At 39.5% G+C, this 25037-nt stretch overlaps 1 protein-coding gene across 9 annotated transcripts in view; it reads left to right on the plus strand.

The window, feature by feature from the left end:
• Positions 1–25037, plus strand: part of FBXL2 (F-box and leucine rich repeat protein 2) — a 132384-nt gene that overhangs the window by 10222 nt on the left and 97125 nt on the right. For 8 of the 9 annotated variants that reach the window (XR_006207518.1, XR_006207519.1, XM_042956356.1 and 5 more), the window contains exons 2-3: positions 9533–9642; positions 23122–23183. Coding sequence is in view for 7 of the 9 variants with exons in the window: in XM_042956356.1 (XP_042812290.1) it covers positions 9571–9642; positions 23122–23183 (134 nt within the window). In the remaining 2 variants the exon portion in view is untranslated. The remainder of the gene's footprint in view (positions 1–9532; positions 9643–23121; positions 23184–25037) is intronic. The other variant, XM_042956358.1, reaches the window with a different exon arrangement.

Consider the following 25037-nt stretch of genomic DNA (forward strand, 5'->3'; position numbering starts at 1 on the left):
TTTTTTATATGTCTGATTAAAGTTTTATCAAATTTATCCTTTCAAAGAACCGACTCTTAGTTTCATTGATTTTTTTTTTCTGTTTTATGGTCTCTATTTCTTTTATTTCTGATCAAAGAACCGGCTCTTAGTTTCATTGATTTTTTTTTCTCTTCTATTTTTTGGTCTCTATGTCATTTATTTCTGTTTCATTTTATTTCTGATCTTTATCATTTCCTTCTTTCTGTTAACTTTGGGCTTTGTTCTTTTTCTAGTTCCTTTAGGTGTAAGTTTAGATTATTTTTAGAGATTTTTGTTTTTTCTTCAGGTGGTCCTGTATCACTATGAAATTCCCTCTTAGAACTGCTTTTGCTGCATCTCTTGGGTTTTGAGCTGTTGCCTTTCCATTTTCATTTTTATCTAGTTATCTTTTGATTTCTACTTTTTTTTTTTCTTTTTAGGTTTATTTCACTGTGAATGGAAAGGATACTTGCTGTGATTTTAGTCTTTCTGAATTTATTGAGATTTGTTTTGTGGCTTAACATGTGATCCAACCTGGAAAATGCTCCATGTGCAACTGAAAAGAAGGTGTGTTTTGATGTTTTTTGATGGGATGTTCTATAATATTTGTTAAGTCCATCTGCCTCATGTGTCATTCAGAGCCATTGTTTTCTTAATGATTTTCTGTCTGGATGATCTATCTATTAATACAAGAGAGGTGTTAAAGCTTCCTACTATTACTGTATTACTATTTCTCTATGCCTGTTAATATTTGCTTTATATTTTAGGTGCCTCTGTGCTGGGTGCATAGATATTTATAATTGCTGTATCCTCTTGTTGGCTTGGTCCCATTATCACTATGTAATAATACCCTTTTTTGCCTCTTGTTACAGTTTGTTTAAAGTCTATTCTGTCTGTTATAAGTATTGCTACCCTAACTTTTTTTTCACTTCTATTTGCACAGGATATCTTTTTCCATCCCTTCACTTTCAATCTGCATATATCTTTAGATCTGTAACAAGTTTTTTGTAGGCAGCGTATAAATGGGTTTTTTTTTTAATCCATTCAGTCATCTTCTGTCTTTTGAATAGAGCATTTAGTCAATTCACATTTAAAAAAAATTTTTTTTAATGTTTATTTATTTTTGAGAGAGGGAGAGAGACAGAGTGTGAGTAGGGGAGGAGCAGAGAGAGAGGGAGACACAGAATCTGAGGCAGCTCCAGGCTCCGAGCTGTCAGCACAGAGCCTGACACGAGTCTCGAACCATGAACTGTGAGATCATGACCTGAGCTGAAGTTGGACACTCAACTGACTGAGCCACTCAGGCGCCCCTATTTTTAATTTTTTGAGGAACCTCCACACTGTTTTCCAGGATGGCTGCACCAGTTTGCATTCCCACCAGCTGTGCAGTAGGGTTCCCCTTTCTCCACATCCTCACCGACAACTGTTGTTTCTTGAGTTGTTCATTTTAGCCATTCTGACAGTTGTGGGGTGGTATCTCATTGTGGTTTTGATTTGTATTTCCCTGATGATGAGTGAGTTGAGCATCTTTTCATGTGTCTGTTTGCCATCTGTACATCTTCTTTGGAAAAGTGTCTCTTCTTGTCTTCTGCCCATTTCTTCACTGGATTATTTGTTTTTGGGGGTTGAGTTTGTTAAGTTCTTTGTAGATTTTAGGTATGAACCCTTTATCAGATATGTCATTTGCAAGTATCTTCTCCCAATTCCATTGGTTACCTTTTAATTTTACTGATTCTTTCCTTTGCTGTGCAGAAGCTTTTTAGAAGGTCCCAGTAGTTCATTTTTGTTTTTGTTTTTCTTGCCTCTGGAGACTTGTTGAGTAAGAAATTGCTGCATCAAGAGGTTGCTGCCTGGTTTCTCCTGTAGGATTTTGATGGTTTCCTATCTTACATTTAGGTCTTTCATTCATTTTGAACTTATTTTTATGTATGGTGTAAGAAAGTGGTCCAGTTTCATTCTGCGTATGGTTGTCCAGTTCTCCCAGCACCATTTGCTAAAGAGACTCCGTTTTTTCTATTGGATGCTCTTTCCTGCTTTGTTGAAGATTAGGTTGGCCGTATATTTGTGGGTCCATTTCTGGGTTCTGTATTCCATCAATCTATGTGTCTGTTTTTGTGCCAGTACCATACTGTCTTGATGATTATAGCTTTGTAATATGACTTGAAGTCTGTAGGAGGATTGTGATGCCTCCAGCTTTGGTTTTCTTTTTCAGCATTACTTTGGCTATTTGGGGTCTTTTGTGGTTCCACACAAATTTTAGGATTGTTTGTTCTAGCTCTCAGAAGAATGTTGGTACTATTTTGATAGGGATTGCATTGAATGTGTAGATTGCTTTGGGTAGTGTCGACATTTTCACAATATTTGTTCTTCCAATCCATGAGCATGGAATGTTTTTCCATGTCTTTGTGTCTTCTTCAATTTCTTTCATGAGCTTTCTATTGTTTTCAGCATACAGATTTTTTTACCTCTTTGGTTAGGTTTATTCCTAGGTATTTTATAGTTTTTGGTGCAGTTGTAAATGGGATCAATCCCCTGATATCTCTTTTTGTTGCTTCATTATTGGTGTATAGAAACGCAACTGATTTCTGCACATTGATTTTGTATCCTGTGACTTTGCTGAATTCCTATATCAACTCTAGCAGTTTTTTTGGTGGAGTCTTTCGGGTTTTCCACTATCATCTACAAAGAGTGACAGTTTGACTTCTTTGCCAATTCGGATGCCTTTTATTTAGTTTTGTTGTCTGATTGTTGAGGTTAAGACTTACAATACAATGTTAAACAGCAGTGGTGAGAGTGGACATCCCTGCCGTGTTCCTCATCTCGGGGAAAGCTCTGTTTTTCCCCTTTGAGGATGATATTAGCTCTGGGCCTTTTATATATGACTTTTATGATGTTAAGGTATGTTCCTTCTATCCTGACTTTCTTGAGGGTTTTTATTAAGAAAGGATGCCGTGTTTTGTCAAATGTTTTTTCTTCATCTATTGATAGGATCATATGGTTCTTATCCTTTCTTCTATTAATGTGATGTATCACGTTGGTTGATTTGCAAATATTGAACCAGCCCTACAGCCCAGGAACGAATCCCACTTGATCATGGTGAATAATTATTTTAATGTACTGTTGAATTTGATTTGCTAGTATCTTGAGATTTTTTGCATCCACATTCATTAGGGATATTGGCCTGTAATTCTCCTTAAAAAAATTTTTTTTAATGTTTATTTTTGAGAGAGTGACAGAGAGGGTGTGAGTGCCTCCCCCCCAGGGAGGGACAGAGAGAGAGGGAAACATAATCCAAAGCAGGCTCTAGGCTCTGAGCTGTCAGCACAGAGCCCAACATGGGGCATGAACCCATTAACCACGAGATCCTGACCCAAGCCGAAGTCAGACGCCTAACCGACTGAGCCACCCACGCACCCCTGTAATTCTCCTTTTTAGTGGAACCTTTGTCTGGTTTTGGAATCAAGGGAATGCTGACTTCAAAGAATAAGTCTGAAAGCTTTCCTTCTGTTTCTAATTTTTGGAACAGTTTGAGAAAAATAGGTATTAACTCTGCTTTAAATGTCTGGTAGAATTCCCCTGGGAAGCCATCTGGCCCAGGACTCTTCTTTTTTGGGAGATTTTTTGAAAACCGATTCAATTTCTTTGCTGGTTCTGGGTCTATTGAAATTTTCTGTTGCTTCCCATTTGAGTTTTGGTAGTGTGTGAGTGTCTAGGAATTTGCCCATTTCTTCCAGATTGTCCAGTTTGTTGGCATGTAATTTTGATAGTATTCTCTGATAATTGTATTTCTGTGATGTTGGTTGTCATCTCTCCTCTTTCATTTGTGATTTTATCGATTTGGATCCTCTCTCTTTTTGAGAAGTCTGGCTAGGGGTTTATCAATTTTGTTTATTTCAAAAAAACCCAGCTCCTAGAGTCATTGTTCTGGTTTTTTTTTTTTTTTTTTTTTGATTCTATATCATTTATTTCTTCTCTAATCTTTATTATTTCTCTTCTGCTGGCTTTGGGCTTTATTTGCTGCTGCTTTTCTAGCTCCTTTAGGTGTAAGGTTAGGTTGTGTATTTGGGACCTTTCTTGCTTCTTGAGATAGACCTGAATTGCAATGTATTTTCCTCTTAGGACTGCCTTTACTGCATCCCAAAGGGTTTGTACTGTCATATTTTCATTTTCATTTGCTTCCATGTATTTTTAAATTTCTTCTTTAATTTCTGGTTGACCCATTCATTCTTTAGTAGGATGTTCTTTAACCTCCCATGTATTTGGGGGCTTCCCAAGTTTTTTCTTGTGGTTGATTTCAAGTTTCATAGCACTGTGATCTGAAAATATGCGTGGTATGTCAGTCTTTTTGTACTTGTTGAGGGATGCTTTGTGACCCAGTATGTGATCTGTTTTGGAGAATGTTTCATGTGCACTCAAGAAGAATGTGTATTCTATTGCTTTAGTATGAAATGTTCGGAATATATCTTGATAAGTCCATCTGGTCCCATGTGTCATTCAGAGCTGTTGTTCCCTTATTGATTTTCTGCCTAGAGGATCTGTCCATTGTTGTAAGTGGAGTAGTAAAGTCACCTACAATTACGGTATTATTATCAATAAGGTCATTTATGTTTGTGATTAATTGACTTATATGTTTGGGTACTTTCACATTGGGGGCAATAAACATTTATAATTGTTAGCTCTTCTTGATGGATAGACTCCTTAATTATGATATAATGCCCTTCTTCATCTCTTGTTACAGTCTTTGTTTTAAAATCTAGTTTGATATAAGTATGGCTACTCTGGCTTTCTTTTGACATCCATTAGCATGATAGATGGTTCTCCATCCCCTCACTTTCAATCTGCATGTGTCCTCAGGTCTAAAATGAGTGTCTTGTGGGCAGCATATCCATGGTTCTTATTTTTGTATCCATTCTGATACTGTATGTCTTTTGGTTGGGTCATTTAGTCCATTTGCATTCAGAGTAACTATTGAAAGATATGGATTTAGTGCCATTATGTTATCTGTAGATTTCATGTTGTGATGTCTCTGATCCTTTGTAGTCTTTGTTGCTTTCCACTCACAGAGTCCCCCTTAGGATCTCCTGCAGGGCTGGTTTAGTGTTGATGAACTCCTTCAGCTTTTGTTTGTCTGGAAAAGCCTTTATCTCTCTTTCTATTCTGAATGACAGCCTTGCTGGATAAAGGATTCTTGGCTGCATATTCAGCCATTGAATATTTCCTGCTACTCCCTTCTGGCCTGCCAAGTTTCAGTGGACAGGTCTGCTACTACCGTTACGTGTCTCCCCTTGTAGGTTAAGGCCCGTTTGTCCCGAGCTGCTTTCAGAGTTCTCTCTTTATCTTTGTATTTTGCCATTTCACTGTGATATTTTGCCATTTCGTGGTGTTGACCTGTTTTTGTTTATTTTGTTTCGTTTCTTGGAATCACTTAGCTCTCTAATTCTCCCCTTGTGATCTAGTAATTTCCTTTCCCTCTTTTTTTCAGCTTCATCATTTTCCATAATTTATCTTTTATTCCATCTATTCTCTCCTCTGCTTCTTCCATCCTTGCTGTCACTGTATCTAGTTTATTTTGATTCTCATTTATAGCATTTCTTTAAATGTTTGTTTATTTTCGAGAAGGGGGAGGGGCAGAGTGAGAGGGAGAGAGAGAATCCCAAGCAGGTTCTGCAACTGTCAGCACAGAGCCTGATGTGGGTCTCAAACTCATGCACTGTGAGATCATGACCTGAGCTGAAGTCAGATGCTTAACCGACTCAGCCATCCAGACGCCCCCATTTATAGCATTTCTTATTTATTGCAATAAATAAGAATAAATAAATAAAAACTAGTTCTTAGGTCTTTGATCTCTGCAGCAAGAGATTCTCTGCTGTCTTCTATGCTTTTTTCAAGCCCAGCTATATAGTCTAATGGCTGTTACTCTAAATTCTTGTTCAGATATATTGTTTATATGTTTTGAGCAATTCTCTGTGATATCTTCCTGAATTTTCTTTTGAGGAGAATTCTTCTCTTTTGTCATTTTGGCCGTTTCTGTCTTTTGTATGTTTTAATAGCTGCACCTGCGTGTACTACTGTATCAAAAGGGGTACACTCCAGGGCCTGGCACCTCAGGAAGTGTTTTTGGTGCATCCTGTATGCGTCCTGTTGTTGCATTTTGGCTGCTCTGTCTCACTGGTCAGTGCTCTGCAGAGCTCCTCCTTGCGTGTAGTGGTGGAGCGTTTGGACCTTCAACCAGGTGTGCTTTGATTTGTTTGTTGAAGTAACCCTGGAAAAAAGGAAAAACGGGAGGGGGGAAGCCTGATCCCATAAAAAGACAAAAACGAAAGGGCAGAAAAGAAGAACCAGACAGATAAAAACAAACAAAACAAAACAAAACAAAACAACCAAAAGGCTAAATCCAGAGAAGGGGAAAGGAAAATAAAGAGGAAGAAGAGATAGAAAAGGTGTAAAAAGAACAGAGTAAAAATGCCTGATCAAACAATTTATGTATGTGTATAAGTCAGAAACTATAAGCCTAATTCCAAAAGAAAAACAAAAGGGTAGAAGAAAAAGAAAAGAAAAGAAAAAGACAAAAGCAAAAAACAGCTGTCTGTTGGTGCTGGGACTGGTGGCCGTGGTCGTGCTGGTCTGGAGGAGAGGCCGTCCGTCTGGCTGGTCCGGTCTGTTGCACTCCGGTACATCAGTTACCGGCCCGGAGGGGCGGGACTTGGTGTAAGCGGGTCCCACCTCCCACGGGAGGGGGTGGGGTGGGGAGGCGCTGTCCTCCGTCCTGAAGCCCCACGGTGTTGGTGATGGGGAGAAAAATGGCGACACCCCGATCTCTCCCTCCCCGGTGGGTTGTCTCAGACCCCGCTGCTCAGGCAGCCCTCACAGAGTAAGTAGCATGGACCCCCAGGCTCGTCCTGCTCCACGGTCTCCCCTGCCTCCTAGGCACTCTGCTGGGTCTCAAAACCCCATGTCTTAAAGGACCCTGCACCACACAGACCCCATTCTGCTGTAGCACCACTCAGCCCTGCTGACAAAGGGCCTCTGGCTGGCGCCTGCAGGGTCTTTTGTCCTTTGGGGGGGGGGGGGCAATAAACCCTGTTCCTAAAGTACTTGAGGAAGGGGACTGTTCTCTCCCAGGGCGCCCCTGAGATTGTTGCAGTGCTCACCGTTGGCTCCCTCCTCCCCAGGGCTTCACTCTGGAGACCCTTTATACTTCGGAACCTCTGAGTTTCAGCTCCTAAGGCTGTTTGCAAAATAGGAACTGACTCTCTGTATTTCTTGTTCCCCAGTCTGTGACCCGGAGAGAGGTCTTCCCCTTGTGCTAACTCAATACCACAATTTCACAGCCTCCCCCCCGCCTCTCTTTTTCTTCCTTTTGTCTCTCCACAGAAAGGATCCCCTCCCCTCCATGCCTGTGCTGTTGCATCTACCCCAGTTTCACATACACGCACCTCGATCCTGCCAAGCTCTCTCCTTCCACCTGTGGAGATCCTTCCGCCACTGCGCACATGGATTTCCTGACCTCAGTCCAGCTGTGTTTGAGGGACGAGGAAAATCCTGGTTCCCCTACTTCTCTGCCGTCATGATTCCCCATATGCCTGGAACCCTTCCTCTATTTTTCGTGTATCGTGGTTTGCAGTTACCATGGGGTTCATATATAGTATCCCATATATACAGCAGTCTTTAGCTAAGTTTGAACACATTCTGAAAGCACTACAATATCCATCCTACCTCCATGTTTTATGTGTTGATGTCACACTTTAACCTTTTTATTTTGTATATCCCTTGACCAGTTTTTGTACATATAATTGATTTTGCTCTTTCTGTCTTTTAATCTTCATATTAGCTTTGTAAGTGATTGACCTACTACCTTTACTGTAAGCTTGCTTTTACCAGAAGTTTTTTCCTTTCGTGATTGTCTTCCTTCTGGTTATGGCTTTTTCTTTTCCACTTAAAGAAGCCCCTTTAGTCTACGGCCATATCACCCTGAACGCGCCCGATCTCGTCTGATCTTGGAAGCTAAGCAGGGTCGGGCCTGGTTAGTACTTGGATGGAAGAAGCCCCTTTAGCATTTCTTGTAAGGTCGGATCAGTGGTGATAAATTACTTTAACTTTTGTTTTTCTGGAAAACTTCTTATCTCTCCCCAATTCTGAATGATAACCTTGCTGGGTAGAGTATTCTTGGTTGTAGGTTTTTTCCTTTCAGCACTTTGAATACATCATGCCACTCCTGGCCTGCAAAGTTTCTGCTGAAAAATCAGCTGATAGCTTTCTGGGCTTTCCCTTGAACTTAAATGTTTACTTTCCCTTTGCTGCTTTGACGACTATCTTTAATTTTTGCCGTTTTAATTATTATGTGTCTTATTGTGGCTATCAGGTTGGTCTTTTTGGTGCTCTGTGGTTCCTCAGCCTGGGTAACTTTTTCCTTCCATAGGTTAGGAAAGTTTTAAGCTCTTGTTTCTTCAAATAAATTTTCTGTTCTCTTTTCTCTCTTTTCTCCTAATGGGACCTCTAAAATGTGAATGCTAGTAAAGCTCACTTTGTCCCAGAGGTCGCTTAAACTGTCTTCATTTTTTAAAATTCTTTTTTGTTTTTACTGTTCAGCTTGGTTGCCTTCCATTACCCTGTCTTTTAGATTGCTGATCTAGTCTGTATCCTCTAATCTGCTTGTATTTTTCATTTCAGTTGTTGTATATTTCAGTTCTGACCGGTTCTTTTTATGTTTTCTGTTTCTTTGTTGAAATTCTGACTGAGTTCATCTACTCTTCTCTCAAATCCAGTGAGTAGCTTTATGACCATTACTTTGAACTCTTTATCAGGTAAATTGTGTATCTTCATTCATTTGGCAATTTTTCTGGGGTTTTATCTTGTTCTTTTGTTTGGAACATATTCCTCTGCCTCCTCATTTTGTCTGAGTCAGTGTATCTATGTATTAGATGGGTCAGCTATGTCTCCTGGTGTTGAAAGTGGTGGCCTTATGTAGAAGGCGTCCTGTGGTGCCCAGTAACACAGTCTCTCCTGGCACTCTGGGGGTGTCTTCTGTGTGGACTGCACACTCCTGTTGTGGCCAGGCTACCGCTGCTGCAGGCGTGCTGGTGGACAGGGCTGTCTGCAATGACTGTCTGTGACTGCGACAGGGGCATGGTGGACAGGGCTTGCCCCAGCGGGGCTGGTTGAGAGGCCCGGCTGTAGCTGCTGTGGTTGTGCTGGTGGGTCAGGCTGGCTCCCTCTTTTTCCCCAAGGTGGGAGTCACTCTGGAGGAGTGCTGATCCTGTCCAGGGTCGCCTGCTGTGTGTGGTAGGGAGCTGGTTTGGAGGGGCATCTGCTAGGGCAGGTCCACAGGGGAAGTCCAGGGTGGGGCAGGTGGTACTAGGAATGTAGATGGAGGGTGTCAGAACTGGTTCCCACAGCATTAGGCCAGCTCGACCGAAAGAGGGCAAGAGAAATGACACCCGCCAGCACTTCCATTCCCATAGAATGTCCTTACAGATCCCGGCTCCTTCACATCCTAAAATTAGTCTGTGAATCTCCTTCATGTGTCACCCAGGCACCGCTGCCTTCAAACTGCCGCTCCTCTGTCTTGGAATGAGAGCTACGTCATGCAGGCTCTTGAAGAGCACAGACTTGGTTTCCGGGAGCCCTCTGACTCTCCCAGAGGTAAGCCCTGCTGATGTTCAAAGCCAGACAGTGGGGGCTTATCTTCCTGGTGCAGATCCGCAGGGCTGGGAGTGCCCAGTGTGGGGCTTGATCCCCTCGCTCCTCCTTGCCTGTGATATCCCTGCTGTTTGTGGGTCCCCATGCTGGAAGTTTGATTCCTGACCGTGTCCTTGCCCCTCCCACCCTGCTCTGTGGCCTTCTCTTTATGTCTTTAGTTGTGGAAGATCAGTGCTGCCAGTATTCAGGTCACTTTCAGAGTGAGTTAAATTACATGTAGTTGTTGCCTTGGTGTGTTGTGGGAGGAGGTCAGCTCGGGTTCCTCCTACTTTGCCATCTTCTCAAGCATTTGAAATTGCAAATGGGATTGTTTTCTTAATTTCTCTTAACTGTTTATTATTAGTACACAGAAACACAGCAGATTTCTATATGTTGATTTTATATCCTGCAACTTTACTGAATTTATTAGTTCTAACAGGTTTTTGGTCAGGTCTTTAGGGTTTTCTGTATATGATATCATGTCATCTGCAAATAGTGAGTTTTACTTCTTCCTTTCCAATTTGGATTCTTTTTATTTCTTTTTCTTGCTTAATCACTCTGGCTAGGACTTCCAATACTGTGTTGAATAAAAGTGGTGAGAGTGGGCATCTGTCTTGTTTCTCAGAGGAAAAGCTTTCAGTTTTTCCCCGTTGAGAGTGATACTGGCTGTGGGCTTGTCATACATGGCCTTTATTATGTTGAGGTACATTTCTTCTGTACCCACTCTTTTGAGAGCTTTTATCATAAATGGATGTTAGTTTTTTCAGGTGCTTTTTCTGTACCTTTTTAGATGATCATATGATAATTATCGTCCATTTTGTTAATGTGACTTCTCACATTGATTTGTGGGTGTTGCATCCCTGAAATCCTACTTGATTGTGGTGTATGATCCTTTTAATGTATTAGTGAATGCAGTTTGTTGGGGATTTTTGCATTTACGTTCATCAGGGATATTGGCTTGTAATTTTCTTGTGGCATCCTTGTCTGGTTTTGGTATCAGGGTAATGCTGGCTTTGTAAAATGAGCTTGGAAATGTTCTCTTTTCTATTTTTTGGCAGAACTTGAGAAGGATTGATATTAATTATTTCCGTTTTGATAGAATCCACCAATGAAGCCATCTGATCTGGGGTTTTTGTTTGTTGGGAGTTGTCTGATTTAATCTCCTAACTAGTAGGGAGTCTGTTCAGATTTTCTGTATCTTTGTGATTCAGTCTTGGTAGGTTGCCTATTTCTAGGATTTTATCATTTGTTTTACGTTGTCCAGTTTGTTGGCATATAGTTGTTAATAATCTCATATTTCTTTGTATTTCTGTGGTATCCATTGTAACATCTCTTTCATTTGTGATTATATTTGCATCTCTTTTTTTTCCTGATGATGAGCTTGGTTAGAGGTTAACTTATCTTTTCAAAGAAACAGCTCTTGGGGCGCCTGGGTGGCTCAGTTGGTTAAGTGTCCAACGCAGCTCAGGTCATGATCTCATGGTTCGTAGGTTTGAGCCCCACGTCAGGCTCAGTGCTGACAGCTCAGAGCCTGGAGCCTGCTTCAGATTCTGTGTCTTCCTCTCTCTCTGTCCTTCCCCTGCTTGCATTCTGTCTCTCTCTCTCAAAAATAAATAAACATTTAAAAAATATTTTAAATCAAGGAAACAGCTCTTAGTTTCATTGAACTTTGTAAATTACTGTTTTTTACGTACAATATCTGACATGAAATAACATTATGGACATGCAAAGAAACAAAATATCAGGAGAAGAGATAAGAGAAACAAAGTCAGTGAAGGTCCAGATGTTGAACATGAACAGAAGATATTAGGAGGAAAATGGAAAACTATAAAAAGAACCAAAATGAAAAATGTGTCAGTTAAGTATTCACTTGATGGCCGTAATAGTAGACTGGACACAGTCAGCAAACCCCAAGCAAGATAAATACAAAGAAATCTAAACTTAGGCAAGTCATAGTCAAGTTGTTAAAAACCAGAGATTTTTATAAAGGTAGAAAAGAAATAATACATAAATGGAAACAATAATATGAATGACAGCTGACATCTTTTCAGAAAAAATGCAGACCAGAGGACAATGGTATAACTTTTTAAAGTGATTTTTTTTTTTTTTTTTTTTTTTTAAGGTACACATGCTCACTTGGAATTCTATATTTAGGAAAATGTCTTTAAAATGCAATAAAAATAAAGGTATTTTCTGGGAGACAAAACCAAAGACAATTTATCTATAGCAGACCTATATAATAAGAAACATTAAAAGAAGTATTTCAGTGATGAAGGGAAGTGATAATAAAAGAAGCTTAGATCTGAAGGAAGGAGTGAATTACACTAGGAAGGTAAATGTAAGATTAAATGATTAAAACATACGATCAAAAGATTATGCCTGCATAAAGCAAAAATAATAGCAATGTATTGGATACTTAGTGTAAGAAGTAATATATATAACTATAAATGCAAAACATATGAGGAAATTAAGTTTGTGATAAGTTAAAGATGCACTTTATAAACACTAGAGCAAACATTAAAAAAAGATACGCAGCCGTGAGCCACAGCTGAATCCACACACTAAAGGAAATTGAATAATACTGCTTTATCAAAAATTAGTCATGAAAGCAGGAACAAAGTACAAGACAAATGGAAGATAAATATCAAGATGGTAGACAAAATGAATCAAATCAAAAAGTACATTAAATATAAGTAAGGCATATACTCCAGTTAAAAGTTAGCAATTGTCAAACTGGATAAAATAGCATGGCTCAACTATGTGCTGCATGTAAGAGGCACTTTATTTTTTTAAGTTTATTAATTTTGAATGAGTGAGCATGAGCAGGGGCAGGGCAGAGAGGAGGACAGAGAGAATCCCAAGAAGCCTCCAGGCTGACAGTGCAGAGCCCGACATGGAGCTCAGTCTCATGACCATGAGATCATGACCTGAGCCAAAATCAAGAGTCGGATGCTCAACCGACTGAGCCACCCAGGCACGCCTGTAAGAAACACTTTAAATATAAAGGCACACCAAGTGTTCATCAATGGATTAATGGATAAAAATGGTATGAGATACAAATATAGATATATCACATAATGGAATATCATTCAGCCATTAAAAAGAATGAAGTCTTGCCATCTGCAACAACATGGCTGGAGCTAGAGAGTATAATACTAAGCAAAATAAGTCAGAGAAAGACAAACACCATATGATTTCAGTCATATGTAGAATTTAAGAAACAAAACAGATGAACAAAGGAAAAAAGAAGGAGACAAACCAAGAAACAGACTCTTAGCTATAGAGAACAAATTGATAGTTACTAGAGGGAACAGAGGGGGGATGGGTGAAATAGGTAATGGGGATTAAAGAGTACACTTATCATGATGAGCACTGAGTAATGTATAGAATTGTTGAATGACTAAATTGTACACATAGAATTAATATAATACAATAAACTATGCTGGAATTAAAAAAGTAAAACAATGTGATGTGTGTGTGTGTGTGTGTGTGTGTGTGTGTGTGTATGTGTAATTACAGTAAGTGATAAACCACACTTATTGTGGTGAGCTTTTGTAATACATGTAATTCTCAAATCACTGTCTTACACCTGAAACTCGTATCTGTTTAAAAGATAAGAGCTTTTGTTTTTAATGGAGTACTGTGACTCTTAACAAAAATATTACTGAGGAGGACCAAAGATGGTGGTGGAGTAGGAGGACCCTAGGCTTTTCTCGTCCCATGGACGCAACTAGATAATTATAAAATCATCCTAAATACTGCCAGAAATTGGCCTGAAGACTGATAGAACAAACTCTACAACTAAAGGGAGAGAAGAGACCACTTTGAAGAAGGTAGGAAGTGCAGAGACGTGGTTTAAGGGTGAAATGGATCACCAGTGCTTTAGAGGAGAGGGAGCAGTGGTCATGGAGAAGGACAAGAGAGAGAAGAGAACACATGGAGAACAGTTCCCCAAAGCCATTGGTTTGGAAAATGAGAGGGGTGGAATCGAGTGAATTGTTGCAACCAGTAGGGCTTAATGTCTGGAGTTTTAAAGTTCAGTGGGCTTGGCTGGGATAGAGCCAGGAGGGCACTGCCCTGCTCCTGGAGAGAAGGCAGGCAAACATCTGGGGGCAGACAGTGTGGAAAGAGCAATCTGAAGAACACTTAGGTCACACAGTGGGGAGATTATTCCCTTGTCTCGGAGAGTGTGTCTGGGAGATAACGTACACAGAGATGCCTCTGCAGGGACAGGGGAGCTGGCTGGTGCCGTTTACCTCCCCCACCGCTCACAAACAGAGCATAAACACAGAGCCACTGGTAGGAGGCAGTGCAGTGCTGACACTGGCTGGCTAACTTGCTTACACCAAGCCCCAGCTCCTCCAGCGCTGTGGTAGGACTGCCCTTCTTAGTCTGGCTTGATTCAGCCCCAGTGTGGTGGGCCCCTCTCCCGGAAGACCAGCACAAATCCTATCTTCCAACCAGAGAGTTCTTCAAGGCCTCAGTTCTAGTGGAAGTAGCATCAGGTCTCATTTAACAAGCAGACCAGAGCACACTTAGTTAAAACTCGCCACATTCAGGCCAGAGACCCGACACTGCCCACAGCAGGCAAGGAGAGCCTCTGTAGGGGAGTAGCCTGAAGGATAGAGCAGCCAAAACACAACAGCAGAATGCACGCAGCATATACCAGAGACACTCTCTGAAGCACCAGGCCCTGGCCACTATATGACCTCTTCTTCATAAGACCATTACTTTCAGGAACAGGAGATATAACTGGCTTTTCTAACACAGAGAAGAAGGCAGAGATTTCTACAAAATGCCAGGATGGAGGAATTTATCCCAAATGAAAGAATAAGATAAGACCGTGGCCAGAGACTAAGTGAAACATCTATGAATAACATGCCTGATGGAGAATTTAGCGCATCAATCGTAAGGATACTCACTGGGCTTGAGAAAAGAATAAAAGATGTCAATGAGACCAGTTCCTCAGAGGTAAAAGAGTTAAATAAGAAACGGATGAAGAATGCAATAAGTGAAATTGGAAACAGGCTTGATGCAATGAATAGCAGAGAAACGAATTAGTGACCTAGAAGACAAAATAATGGAAAATAATGAAGCTGAGCAAAAGAGAGAAAGAAGAGCTATGCAACATGAGAATAGACTTAGGGAACTCAGTGACTCCATCAAAGGTAATAACATATAGGAGTTCCAGAGAGAGAGAAAAGGGGGAAGATTATTTATTTCAAGAAATAATAGCAGAAAACCTCCATGATCTGGGAGAGGAAACAGACAGCCAAATCCAAGAGGCCCAGAGGACTCCCAACAAAATCAACAAAAGCAGACCAACACCAGACCTGTGGTAATTAAATTTGCAAAATTTAGTGATCAAGGAACCATTGTGGAAGAGAATATACTTGGTATGATTTCAGTCTTCTTGAATTTGTAATATTTGTTATGTCTCTTTTTATGTGATTTAAACAGGTGATTTTTTTTTGTGTGTACTTGAAAATGTATTCTCTCTTTTTTTTAAGGATGGAATGTTTTATATATACATATATACAATATATATAATATATAATATATAATATGTATTATACATATTATACATATAATTATACATATATATTATATTATATTATATATTATATTACATAATATATAAATATATATAATATACATATATTATATATTATACATATATTATATATAATATATAATTATATATATTGTATATATGCATCAAGTAAGAAATGTCCATGTTGAAAAAAAATAACTTTAACTGAGGGTACTCATTAATATCAGAGGGGAAGTAAGTAGGGGGATGGGTAAAATAGGTGAAGGGTATCAAAAGTACACTTTTGATGAGCACTGAGTAATGATATATAGAACTGTTGAAGCACTATATTGTATACCTGAAACTAATACAACACCACGTGTTAACTATATTGGATTTAAGTTAAAATCTTAATTAAAAAATAATAAAAGGGGCACTTGGCTGGCTCAGTTGGTAGAGCATGTAGCTCTTGATCTTGGGGTTGTGAGTTTGAGCCCCATGTTGGGTGTAGAGTTTACTTAATTAAAAAAAACATTAAACATTTTCTTTAACGCTTATTCATTTTTGAGAGACAGAGACAGAGTGTGAGCAAGGGAGGGGCAGAGAGAGAGGGAGACACAGAATCCAAAGCAGGCTCTAGGCTCCAAGCTGTCAGCACAGAGCCCGACACGGGGCTTGAATTCATGAAACGCGAGATCATGACCGGAGCTGAAGTTGGATGCTTAACCAACTAAGCCCCTCAGGCGCCCCAATTAAAATAAATTTTTAATAAAACATGAAAAATATTAAAGAAGTAGGTTAATTGAACACTAAGAAATATTGTTTGGTTGCTTTAAAGATCTATATAACATGTCTTTCACAACAAATATAAAACTTTGAGTCTAAGTATAGCAATAATCTAGAAGATTTTATTGTATATTCAGGAATGTTATATACTAAAATGGCCACAACAACACAGCATAGGGAATATAGTCATATTCTTGTAATATACGTCATGTTGTAATGACATTGTATGGTGACAGATGGCAGCTGCAATTGTGGTGAGCAAAGCATAGCATATAGAGAAGTTGAATCACTTTGTTGTATACCTAAAACTAATGTCACATTGTATGTTAGTTATACTCAAAAAAGTTTTTAAAAATAAAAAACAAAATGGACCCTAAGTTTGAAAATACACACACACACACAAAGCCACAGATTGCAAGTATAAAGGGATGAAAAAGATGCAAAAATCAGAAGAAATCTGGTGTTGCGGTATTAATATCAGTCAAAGTAGATTTTGGGGCAAGGATAATTTCTAGAAAGAAAGGACATTTCATAATGCTTAAGGGTTAAAAATACATAATAATCTTAAATGTATATGCACCTAACAAAGCTTGAGAATATATGAAGCAAAACTCAGCAGAATCCAAGGTGGAAAGAAACAAATCTACAATCATAGTTTTAAATAACACCTCTCTCTTACTAATTGATAGAAGTTGAGGATCAAGAAAACTCAGTAAGGATATAAAAGATTTGAACATCACTATCAGTCATCTTGACATAATTCACATTTATCTAATGATTTACTTCAGAATGTAGAAATAGCAAAATGGTAAAAGTAAGTCCTTCCTTAATAGTAATCACTTTAAATGTAAAAGTATTAAGTATAAAATTGATCATTTTATTTTGATAATTCCTCAAGAAGTTATAATAATTACAAGCATATATGCACCAAACAACAGAGCCCCAAAGTATGTGCGGCAAACTGACAGAATTAAAGGAAGAAGTAGACAGTTCTACAATAATAGTTGGAGATTTCACAGTCATCATCATAACTATTATTTGTTGAGCACTCTCTATTTGCCTAGACTGTTCTAGCCATTTTATGTATATGAATTCATTTAACTCACAGCGTCCCTTGTGGCAGGTTCCATTCCCCATTTTAAAAAGAGGAAATCATGGCATAGAAAAATGACATACCCAAGGTAACAAAGGAGTATGTGGCAGAACCTGGATGATAGATTCTGTAAATTAAACTTGGTTCTTAGAGATGTTCTATTCAAACCTCCCACTGAAAGAGGGATCTTTTTCTTTAGCATTCCTGGTTCCGTGATCCATGGGAGCACTGTGGATAGAGCATCACTGCTTGAAAGAGTAAAACATTCTAGTATGGGCTATTCTAATTGCTAGACAGTTCTTTCCTATGCTGAGTTGAAATCTTGTAACTTTGGTTTACTCGTCTTTGTAATAACAGAAAATAAGCCCATCCTTCTATCAGCTATTGAGGTACGTGAAGATTGTCATGGTATCATTCACCACCATCCTCAACACCACTTGGACATGTCAATACCAGACTTTCAGTGACAGGGCAGTTAGATGGCAGATCAGTAAGTAGATAGAAGACTTGAACAACGCTATAAACCAAATAGACTTACTGGAGATATATAGAACATTCCACCCAACAACAGCAGAATACGTATTCTTCTCAAGTGCACAAGGAACCTATTCCTTTTTTTTTTTTTTTAATGTTTGTTTACTTTTGAGAGAGAGACAGAGTGTGAATGGGGGAGGGGCAGAGAAAGAGACACAGAATCTGAAGCAGGCTCCAGGCTCTGAGCTGTCAGCACAGAGCCTGATGTGGGGCTCAAACCCACGAACCATGAGATCGTGACCTGAGCCGAAGGTGGGCACTTAACCGACTGAGCCACCTAGGCACCCTGGAACCTGTTCCTATTCCTATAGAACCTATCCTGTTCTCCAGGGTAGATCTTATGTTAGGCCACAAATATAGTTTCAAAAGATTGACATCAGAGAACTCTGACCACAATAGAATGAAGCCAGAGATAAAAAATAAAAAAGAAGGAAAAGTGGAAAATTCAAATGTGTTGGAATTGAACAGCACACTCTTATACAACAAATGCGTGAAGAAATAGAAAGGATTTTAGAAAATAATTTGAGGTGAATGGAAATGAAAACAACATATCAAAACTTATGAGATGCAGTTAAAGCAGGGATCACAGGGAAATTTAGAGTTGTAAATGCCTACATTAAAAAGAAAGGGGGCGCCTGGGTGGCTCAGTTGGTTAAGCATCCAACTCATGATTTCAGCTCACGTCATGATCTCACAGTGTGTGGGATTGAGCCCTGTATCAGACTCTGAACTGACAGCACGTAGCCTGCTTGGGGTTCTCTCTCCCTCTCTCTCTCTGTCCCTCCCCTGCTCACATACCCCTGATCAAGGTATCTCTCTCTCTCAAATAAATAAACATAAAAAAAAAAACAAACAGGAAAGATTTCATATCAATAACCTAACTTTCCATTTCAAGGAACTAGTAAAAGGTAAATTATCTGGTTAACACAGTGCTTAATGGGGCTTGGAATACAACAGGCACTTAATAAACGTTAGTATCTCACTGTCAGAAGGTGGAGGCGGGTCAGATTGAGAAGATTCTCCAGACTGAGAAGTCACTTTAACGTGAAAATCAAAGCAAACCACTCCATGCCACTTATACAGAGTTTTGTTCAGGGTCCCTTATTGACAGGGTATGGGGCCAGCAGGTGGAGGGAGGATCCAGGGCGCTGCACCGCCATTCTCCACGCAGCTCGGACCTCAGCCCTTTTCGAACAAGGGGCATGGTGGTGTGGCCACAGGGTAGCTATGTAAAGTGAGTGCCGGTTACCTTCTGCACACCAGTCATCTCTACTAGTTATCTGACGCGGCGCCGTCTCTGTGCCGGGGGGAGAACAAGACGGGGGGCCAGTGGCGGACTCTGTGGTCAGCACTCCTGTACGCACATACACATCGCTCAGACTGATCGTTCAAAGTACGTTGCAAATGAATGTAGGATACTATTTACAGCACTTCCTACTTCTGCAGTTTGCCTTGATGGATTAGGACACGTGGGTGTTCTAAACAATGAGAATTCATGATAGCCTCGCTTTGAGTTTCATGGAGGAAGACTTTATTAATTATAAGGGAAAGGGAATATAAAGAACTAAACAACTGTAGTGAACATATATAGAGAGAGAAGTATAGAGAAGAACAAAGAAAGTTTGTTTACTACATCAAATTGGATACATACAGTATGCACCCTTCTGGCTGGGGAAGCCCCATGGTAAACAGCCCGGCTGGGGTCCCGATTGCGTGTCCTGGGAAGAGTGTCCTCCCCTGAGGTGAGACTTCCAACTAGCTACTCCTGCCAGGGCAGTCGATATACTATCCGCGTGTGATTTGTGGCTAGTTATTATGTTTGCTTATGTGCAGTCCTGAGCGAGCTATTTTTTCTCTGTTTCTTTTATAGTATCTTGCAATCTTAAGGGTGTTTGCATATTCCTCTTCCCTCCCTGATCCATCCCAGGGGGCCAGCTTGGTCTGGCTCAAGGAGGAATGTGAGGCATATTAATCCCTTGTGGCATCAGGAACAGAGGGGCCAATTCTGACCCCTAGAAAAATATAGAGTCCAAGCCCACAAGCCCACCAAGCCCCCCATGATGGCATATCATGGCTCTGGGCAGAAATGCATGACAAGTCACATAAACAGCTTCTAAAAAAGTGGGTTTTTAAATCCATATTTTAAATTCAGATATTATAGGGGCGCCTGGGTGGCTCAGTCGGTTGAGCGTCCGACTCTGGCTCAGGTCATGATCTCTCAGTCTGTGTGTTCGAGCCCTGCATCGGGCTCTGTGCCGACAGCTCAGAGCCTGGAGCCTGCTTCGGATTCTGTGTCTCCCCCTCTCTCTCCCCCTCCCCTGCTCATGCTCTGTCTCTCTCGGTCTCAAAAATAAATAAAAACATTAAAAAACATTTTAAAAAATAGAGATATTATACACGTGCTGTGAATTTCACCCATTTAAAACGTACAGTCCCGTGTGTTTTAGTATATTCACCAAGTTGTGTCTTTGTCACAAGTGTCTAATTCAAGAACGTTTTTGTAACTCGAAAAAGAAACTCCATACCCATCAACGGTCACGCTAGTCTTAGTTGACCACTGATCTATGTTCTTTCTCCATGGATATGCCTTTTCTGGATGTTTAATGTAAATGAAATCTACAATGTGTGGCCTTTTGTGTATGTTTTTTTTCACGTAGCACAGTATTTTCAAGGATCGTTCCTGTTGTAGTATGTCAGTACTCTGTTCCTTTTATTGCTGAATAATTTTCCATTGTGTGAATATACCACATTTTGTTTATCCATTTATTAGCTGTTAACATCTGGATTGTGTTCACTTTTTTTTTGACTTATTATGAGTAGTGCTGCTGTGAACATTCACGTGCCAGTTTTTGTGCGGAAACGTGTTTTTGTTTCTGTTAGGTAGGTACCTGTGATTGGAATTGCTGATTTATATGGTAGCTCTATGTTTAACCTTTGAAGAACTGCTGGACTGTTTTCCAACGTGGTTGCACCATTTTATGTTCCAGTTTCTCCACATTCTTGCCATTACTGTTTTATTTTAGCCACCCTTGTGGCTGTGAAGTATCTCCTTGTGGTTTTCATTTGCCCTTCCCTAGTGACTAATTATGCTTAACTTATTTTTATGTGCTTATTGGCATTTGCAGATCTTCTTTGCAGAAATGTCTATTCAGATCTCACGCCCATTTTTTTTTTTTTTGAGAGAGAGAGAGTGCGAATGCACACGTGAGCGGGGGAAGGGAGAAGGAGAGGGAGAGAGAGACTCTTAAGCAGGCTCTATGCTCAGGATGAGATCATGACTTGAGCTGAGATTCAAGAGTCAGATGCTTAACTGACTAAGCCACCCAGGTGCCCATCATGCCCATTTTTAACTGGTTTATTTTTCTTTTTGTTCAATTGTGAGAGTTCTTTGTATATTCTAGATGTAATTCTCTTATCAGATATGTGATTTGCAGACATTTTTTTTCCTATTTTATGCATTGTCTTTTCGCTTTCTCAGTGATGCCCTGTGAAGCACAAAAGTTTTTTAATTTTGATGAAGTCAAATTTATCTATTTTTTCTTTGATTGCATATACTTTTGGTGTCATATCTACAAAACCATTACATACAAAACCATTACATGCATACAGGTCACCAAGATTTATGCTTATGTTTTCTTTTAAGGGGTATAGTTTTAGCTCTTATATATTTTTTTAGCTCTTGGATCTATATCAAGTTAATTTTTTAATATAATGTGAGGTCGACATTATATTTTTATTGCATGTAGACACCAGTTGTCCTGACACCATTTGTTGAAATACTGTTTATCCCCCATTGAATTATCCTAATGCCCTGTCCAAAACCAATTGCCTGTAAATATAAGGGTTTCTTTCTTGACTATTAATTCCATTCCATTGATCTATATTTCTATCCTAGGCCAATACCATGATATTTCAATTACTATAGCTTTATCATAAGTTTTGAAATCAGGAAGTGTGAGTCCTCCAACTTTGCTTCCCTTTTTAAGATTATTTTGGCTCTTTTGCAACCCTTGCATTTCCATATGAATCTTAGGATCAACTCTTTAATTAAAAAAAAAAAGACAGCTGGAATTTTGATAGAGATTTCATTAAATCTGTGGATTAATTTGAGAAATGTTGCTAACTTAACACTCTCAAATCTTCCAATTTGTGAATGTGAAATGTGTTTTGTTTGTTGTCTTTAATTTCTCTGAACAGCGGTTTTTGTGTGAATTTTCAATAGATGTCTTGCATTTCTTTAGTTAAATTTATTCCTAAATATTTTACTCTTTTGATGCTGCTGTAATAAATGAGATTGTTTTAATTTCGTTTTCAGGGGGGCACCTGGGTGGTTCATTCAGTTGAGCGTCTGATTCTTGATTTCAGTTCAGGTCGTGATCCCAGGGTTGGGGGGAGCAAGCCCCAAGTAGGGCTCTGCACTGAGTGTGGAGCCTGCTTGAGATTTTCTCTCTCTCCCCCTCTGTCCCTCTCTTCCACTCGCATTCTCTTTCTCTTTAAAATAAAATAAAACTGGGGCGCCTGGGTGGCTCAGTTGGTTAAGCGGCCGACTTCGGCTCAGGTCATGATCTCACGGTCCGTGAGTTCGAGCCCCGCGTCGGGCTCTGTGCTGACGGCTCAGAGCCTGGAGCCTGTTTCGGATTCTGTGTGTCTCTCTCTCTCTGACCCTCCCCCATTCATGCTCTGTCTCTCTCTGTCTCAAAAATAAATAAACGTTAAAAAAAATTTTTTTTAAATAAAATAAAACTAAAAGAATGTTTAATTTCATTTTCAGGTTCATTGCTAATACAATTTATTTTTATTTTTTAATGTGTGGGTTTTTTTCATTTTTTTGTGGGTTTTTTTTTTTTTTTTTTTTTTTTTTTGAGAGAGAGAGAGAGAGAACAAGCGGGGAAGAGGCAGAGAGAGAGGGAGATAACAGAATCCGAAGTAGGCTCCAGTCTCTGAACTGTCAGCACAGAGCCGGATGCGGGGCTTGAACTCATGAACCGCCAAGATCATGACCTGAGCAGAAGTCAGACACTTAACCGACTGTGCCACCCAGGCGCCCCTACAATTTATTTTTATATAAAAATACTACATATTTGTATATTCTGTAACCGTGCTAAACTCCTTGATTGTTTCTAATGGTTTTTTGTGAATTTCTTAGACTTTTCTATATACGGGATCAAGTCATCTGTGAATAGAAGCTATTTACTTCTTCCTTTCCAATCAGGGTGTCTTTTATTTATTTTTCTTACCTAAGAGCCTTGGCTAGAACTTCTAATACAATGTAGCATAGAAATTGCTGCCTTGCATTTTTATGAAATGGTGATAGGGTGTAAACTCTTTTATATCCATTAATATTAAAGTGTGGTGACTTCATGAAATTAGTGTCATCGTATCTGTAGGACAGTAATTGGGACTGTTATGATCTAAAAAACATGTGAACCGTTTTTTGGGTTTTTTTTTAGTTGAGAAACACTTTAACAATGTCTGTGTTTTTTTCTTTTTCTTTTAGGTTTTCTCAAATAACGATGAAGGCCTTATTAACAAAAAGTTACCCAAAGAACTTCTCTTAAGGTAAATGTAGATAAACTTTATAAAGAATTCAGATTTGATTCAGTCATCAAGTTCCAAGACAATCTTCTTTCTCACTATGAGTCCATAGCATAGAAAAACAGACAGAATTAGCCTGACTTTTTGTTTTTGTTTTATAGAATGCTGTTCAGCTTGTTGTTAAATTTTACTTGGTCTAATCCAGAATGTACTAAGTATGTACATAGCATTGGTCTGGATTCTTTTTGTAATGTGGTAAGTATTGTAATAACCTTCAGTAGGTGCCACTGTTTTGGTATCAGTAGATGTTCTCAATGTAGTCAATTATGTGAGGAGAGATGATTATTAAGGTTATGAGCTCCTGAAGTCACAGGCATTTGGATGTTTTCTAATCAATTTTAAAATAAGTATGGTCAAAATTTTGAGTGCTTAGAATTCTGTCAGTCCAAATATTGCTATATTTTTATCCACTTGATGAAAATTATGTGCTAAGTGGCAGTACTATAAAATATGGTTTTTGTCCTGTTTTTCTGGCATCACAATATACAGTAAATGGTTTTCGCTCGACCACATAAAGCTGTCGACCAACATTTGTTGACCCCGAGGCACTGCAGTTTCCTTTAGTGCTCTGCCATCATCAAAGAGATCTTCTTTTAGTTTTGGATGTTATATTTTAATTGTGTACAAGTAATTAATACATGTATACATGGTAATCCTTGAGTGGCATTTCCCAAATGCCGCTGATGTTCCGCAAAACAGAAAAAAAAAAAACCACAACTGTGTGATCAAATAAGTATGGGAAATACAGGTTAACAAAACCAATTTCTTTACGCATGACTTCTCAGAGCCTTAATACACATGATGATACTCCCAGATGGATAGTTCTGACATTTCAAAGTGACTGACCATGGAACTCTTTTAATATTCCATATCAATTCCGTATTCCATTGACAAAATTTGGGGAAATGCTGACATACAGTAAGTGATAGACCAGATGACTCCATTCCTTGGTTGTGCTAGATCTCATGTTAACATTTAGGGAATGGGTGTGAGTTTTGTTTACATCTCGGAGTTCCCCACAGAGTTACTCTGTAAATATCACATATTACTCCCCTCAGGATGTTAAACTTTGTCTTGAAGGAGAAACGGTGCAGACAGTGCTTCTTTGTGGTGAAGATCACATTCCAGGGGCTTCAGAAGGTGTTCCGTTAGTCGCTGGGTATCGTGCGGCACTGTCGTCATAAACTCATTTCACTCAATAAAAAAGAAAATTAAGTCATGACAGAATCATATGAAAACTACAGCGATATTTCAATGAAATACTTGTTTGGATAGGAGAGGCTATTCTCTGGCATTTCAGACTCTTTTAAAGTTAAGAAAGTGGTAACAAAGGAATGATATATCTTTCATATAAGCCTGGGAGGTCTTGATCAAGCACCATGAGCTCTTAGAACGAACATGGGGGTGCTTGGGTGGCTCAGTTGGTTAAGCGTACGACTCTTTTTTTTTTTTTAATTAAAAAAAATTTTTTTTAACATTTATTTATTATGGAGAGACAGATAGAACATGAGCATGGGAGGGGTAGAGAAAGGGGGAGACACAGAACCTGAAGCAGGCTCCAGGCTCTGAGCGGTCAGCACAGAGCCCGACACGGGGCTTGAACTCACAAGCCGTGAGATCATGACCTGAGCAGAAGTCGGACGCTCAACTGACTGAGCCACCCAGGCGCCCCAATTTTTTTTTAAATTTTTTAACGTTTATGTTATTTTTGAGAGAGAGAGACAGAGCGTGAGCAGGGAAGGGGCAGAGAGAGAAGGAGACACAGAATCTGAAGCAGGCTCCAGGCTCTGAGCGGTCAGCACAGAGCCCAACACGGGG

The sequence above is a fragment of the Panthera tigris genome, chromosome C2 (assembly GCF_018350195.1).
Source record: "Panthera tigris isolate Pti1 chromosome C2, P.tigris_Pti1_mat1.1, whole genome shotgun sequence".
In the NCBI taxonomy this organism is placed as follows: Eukaryota; Metazoa; Chordata; class Mammalia; order Carnivora; family Felidae; genus Panthera; species Panthera tigris.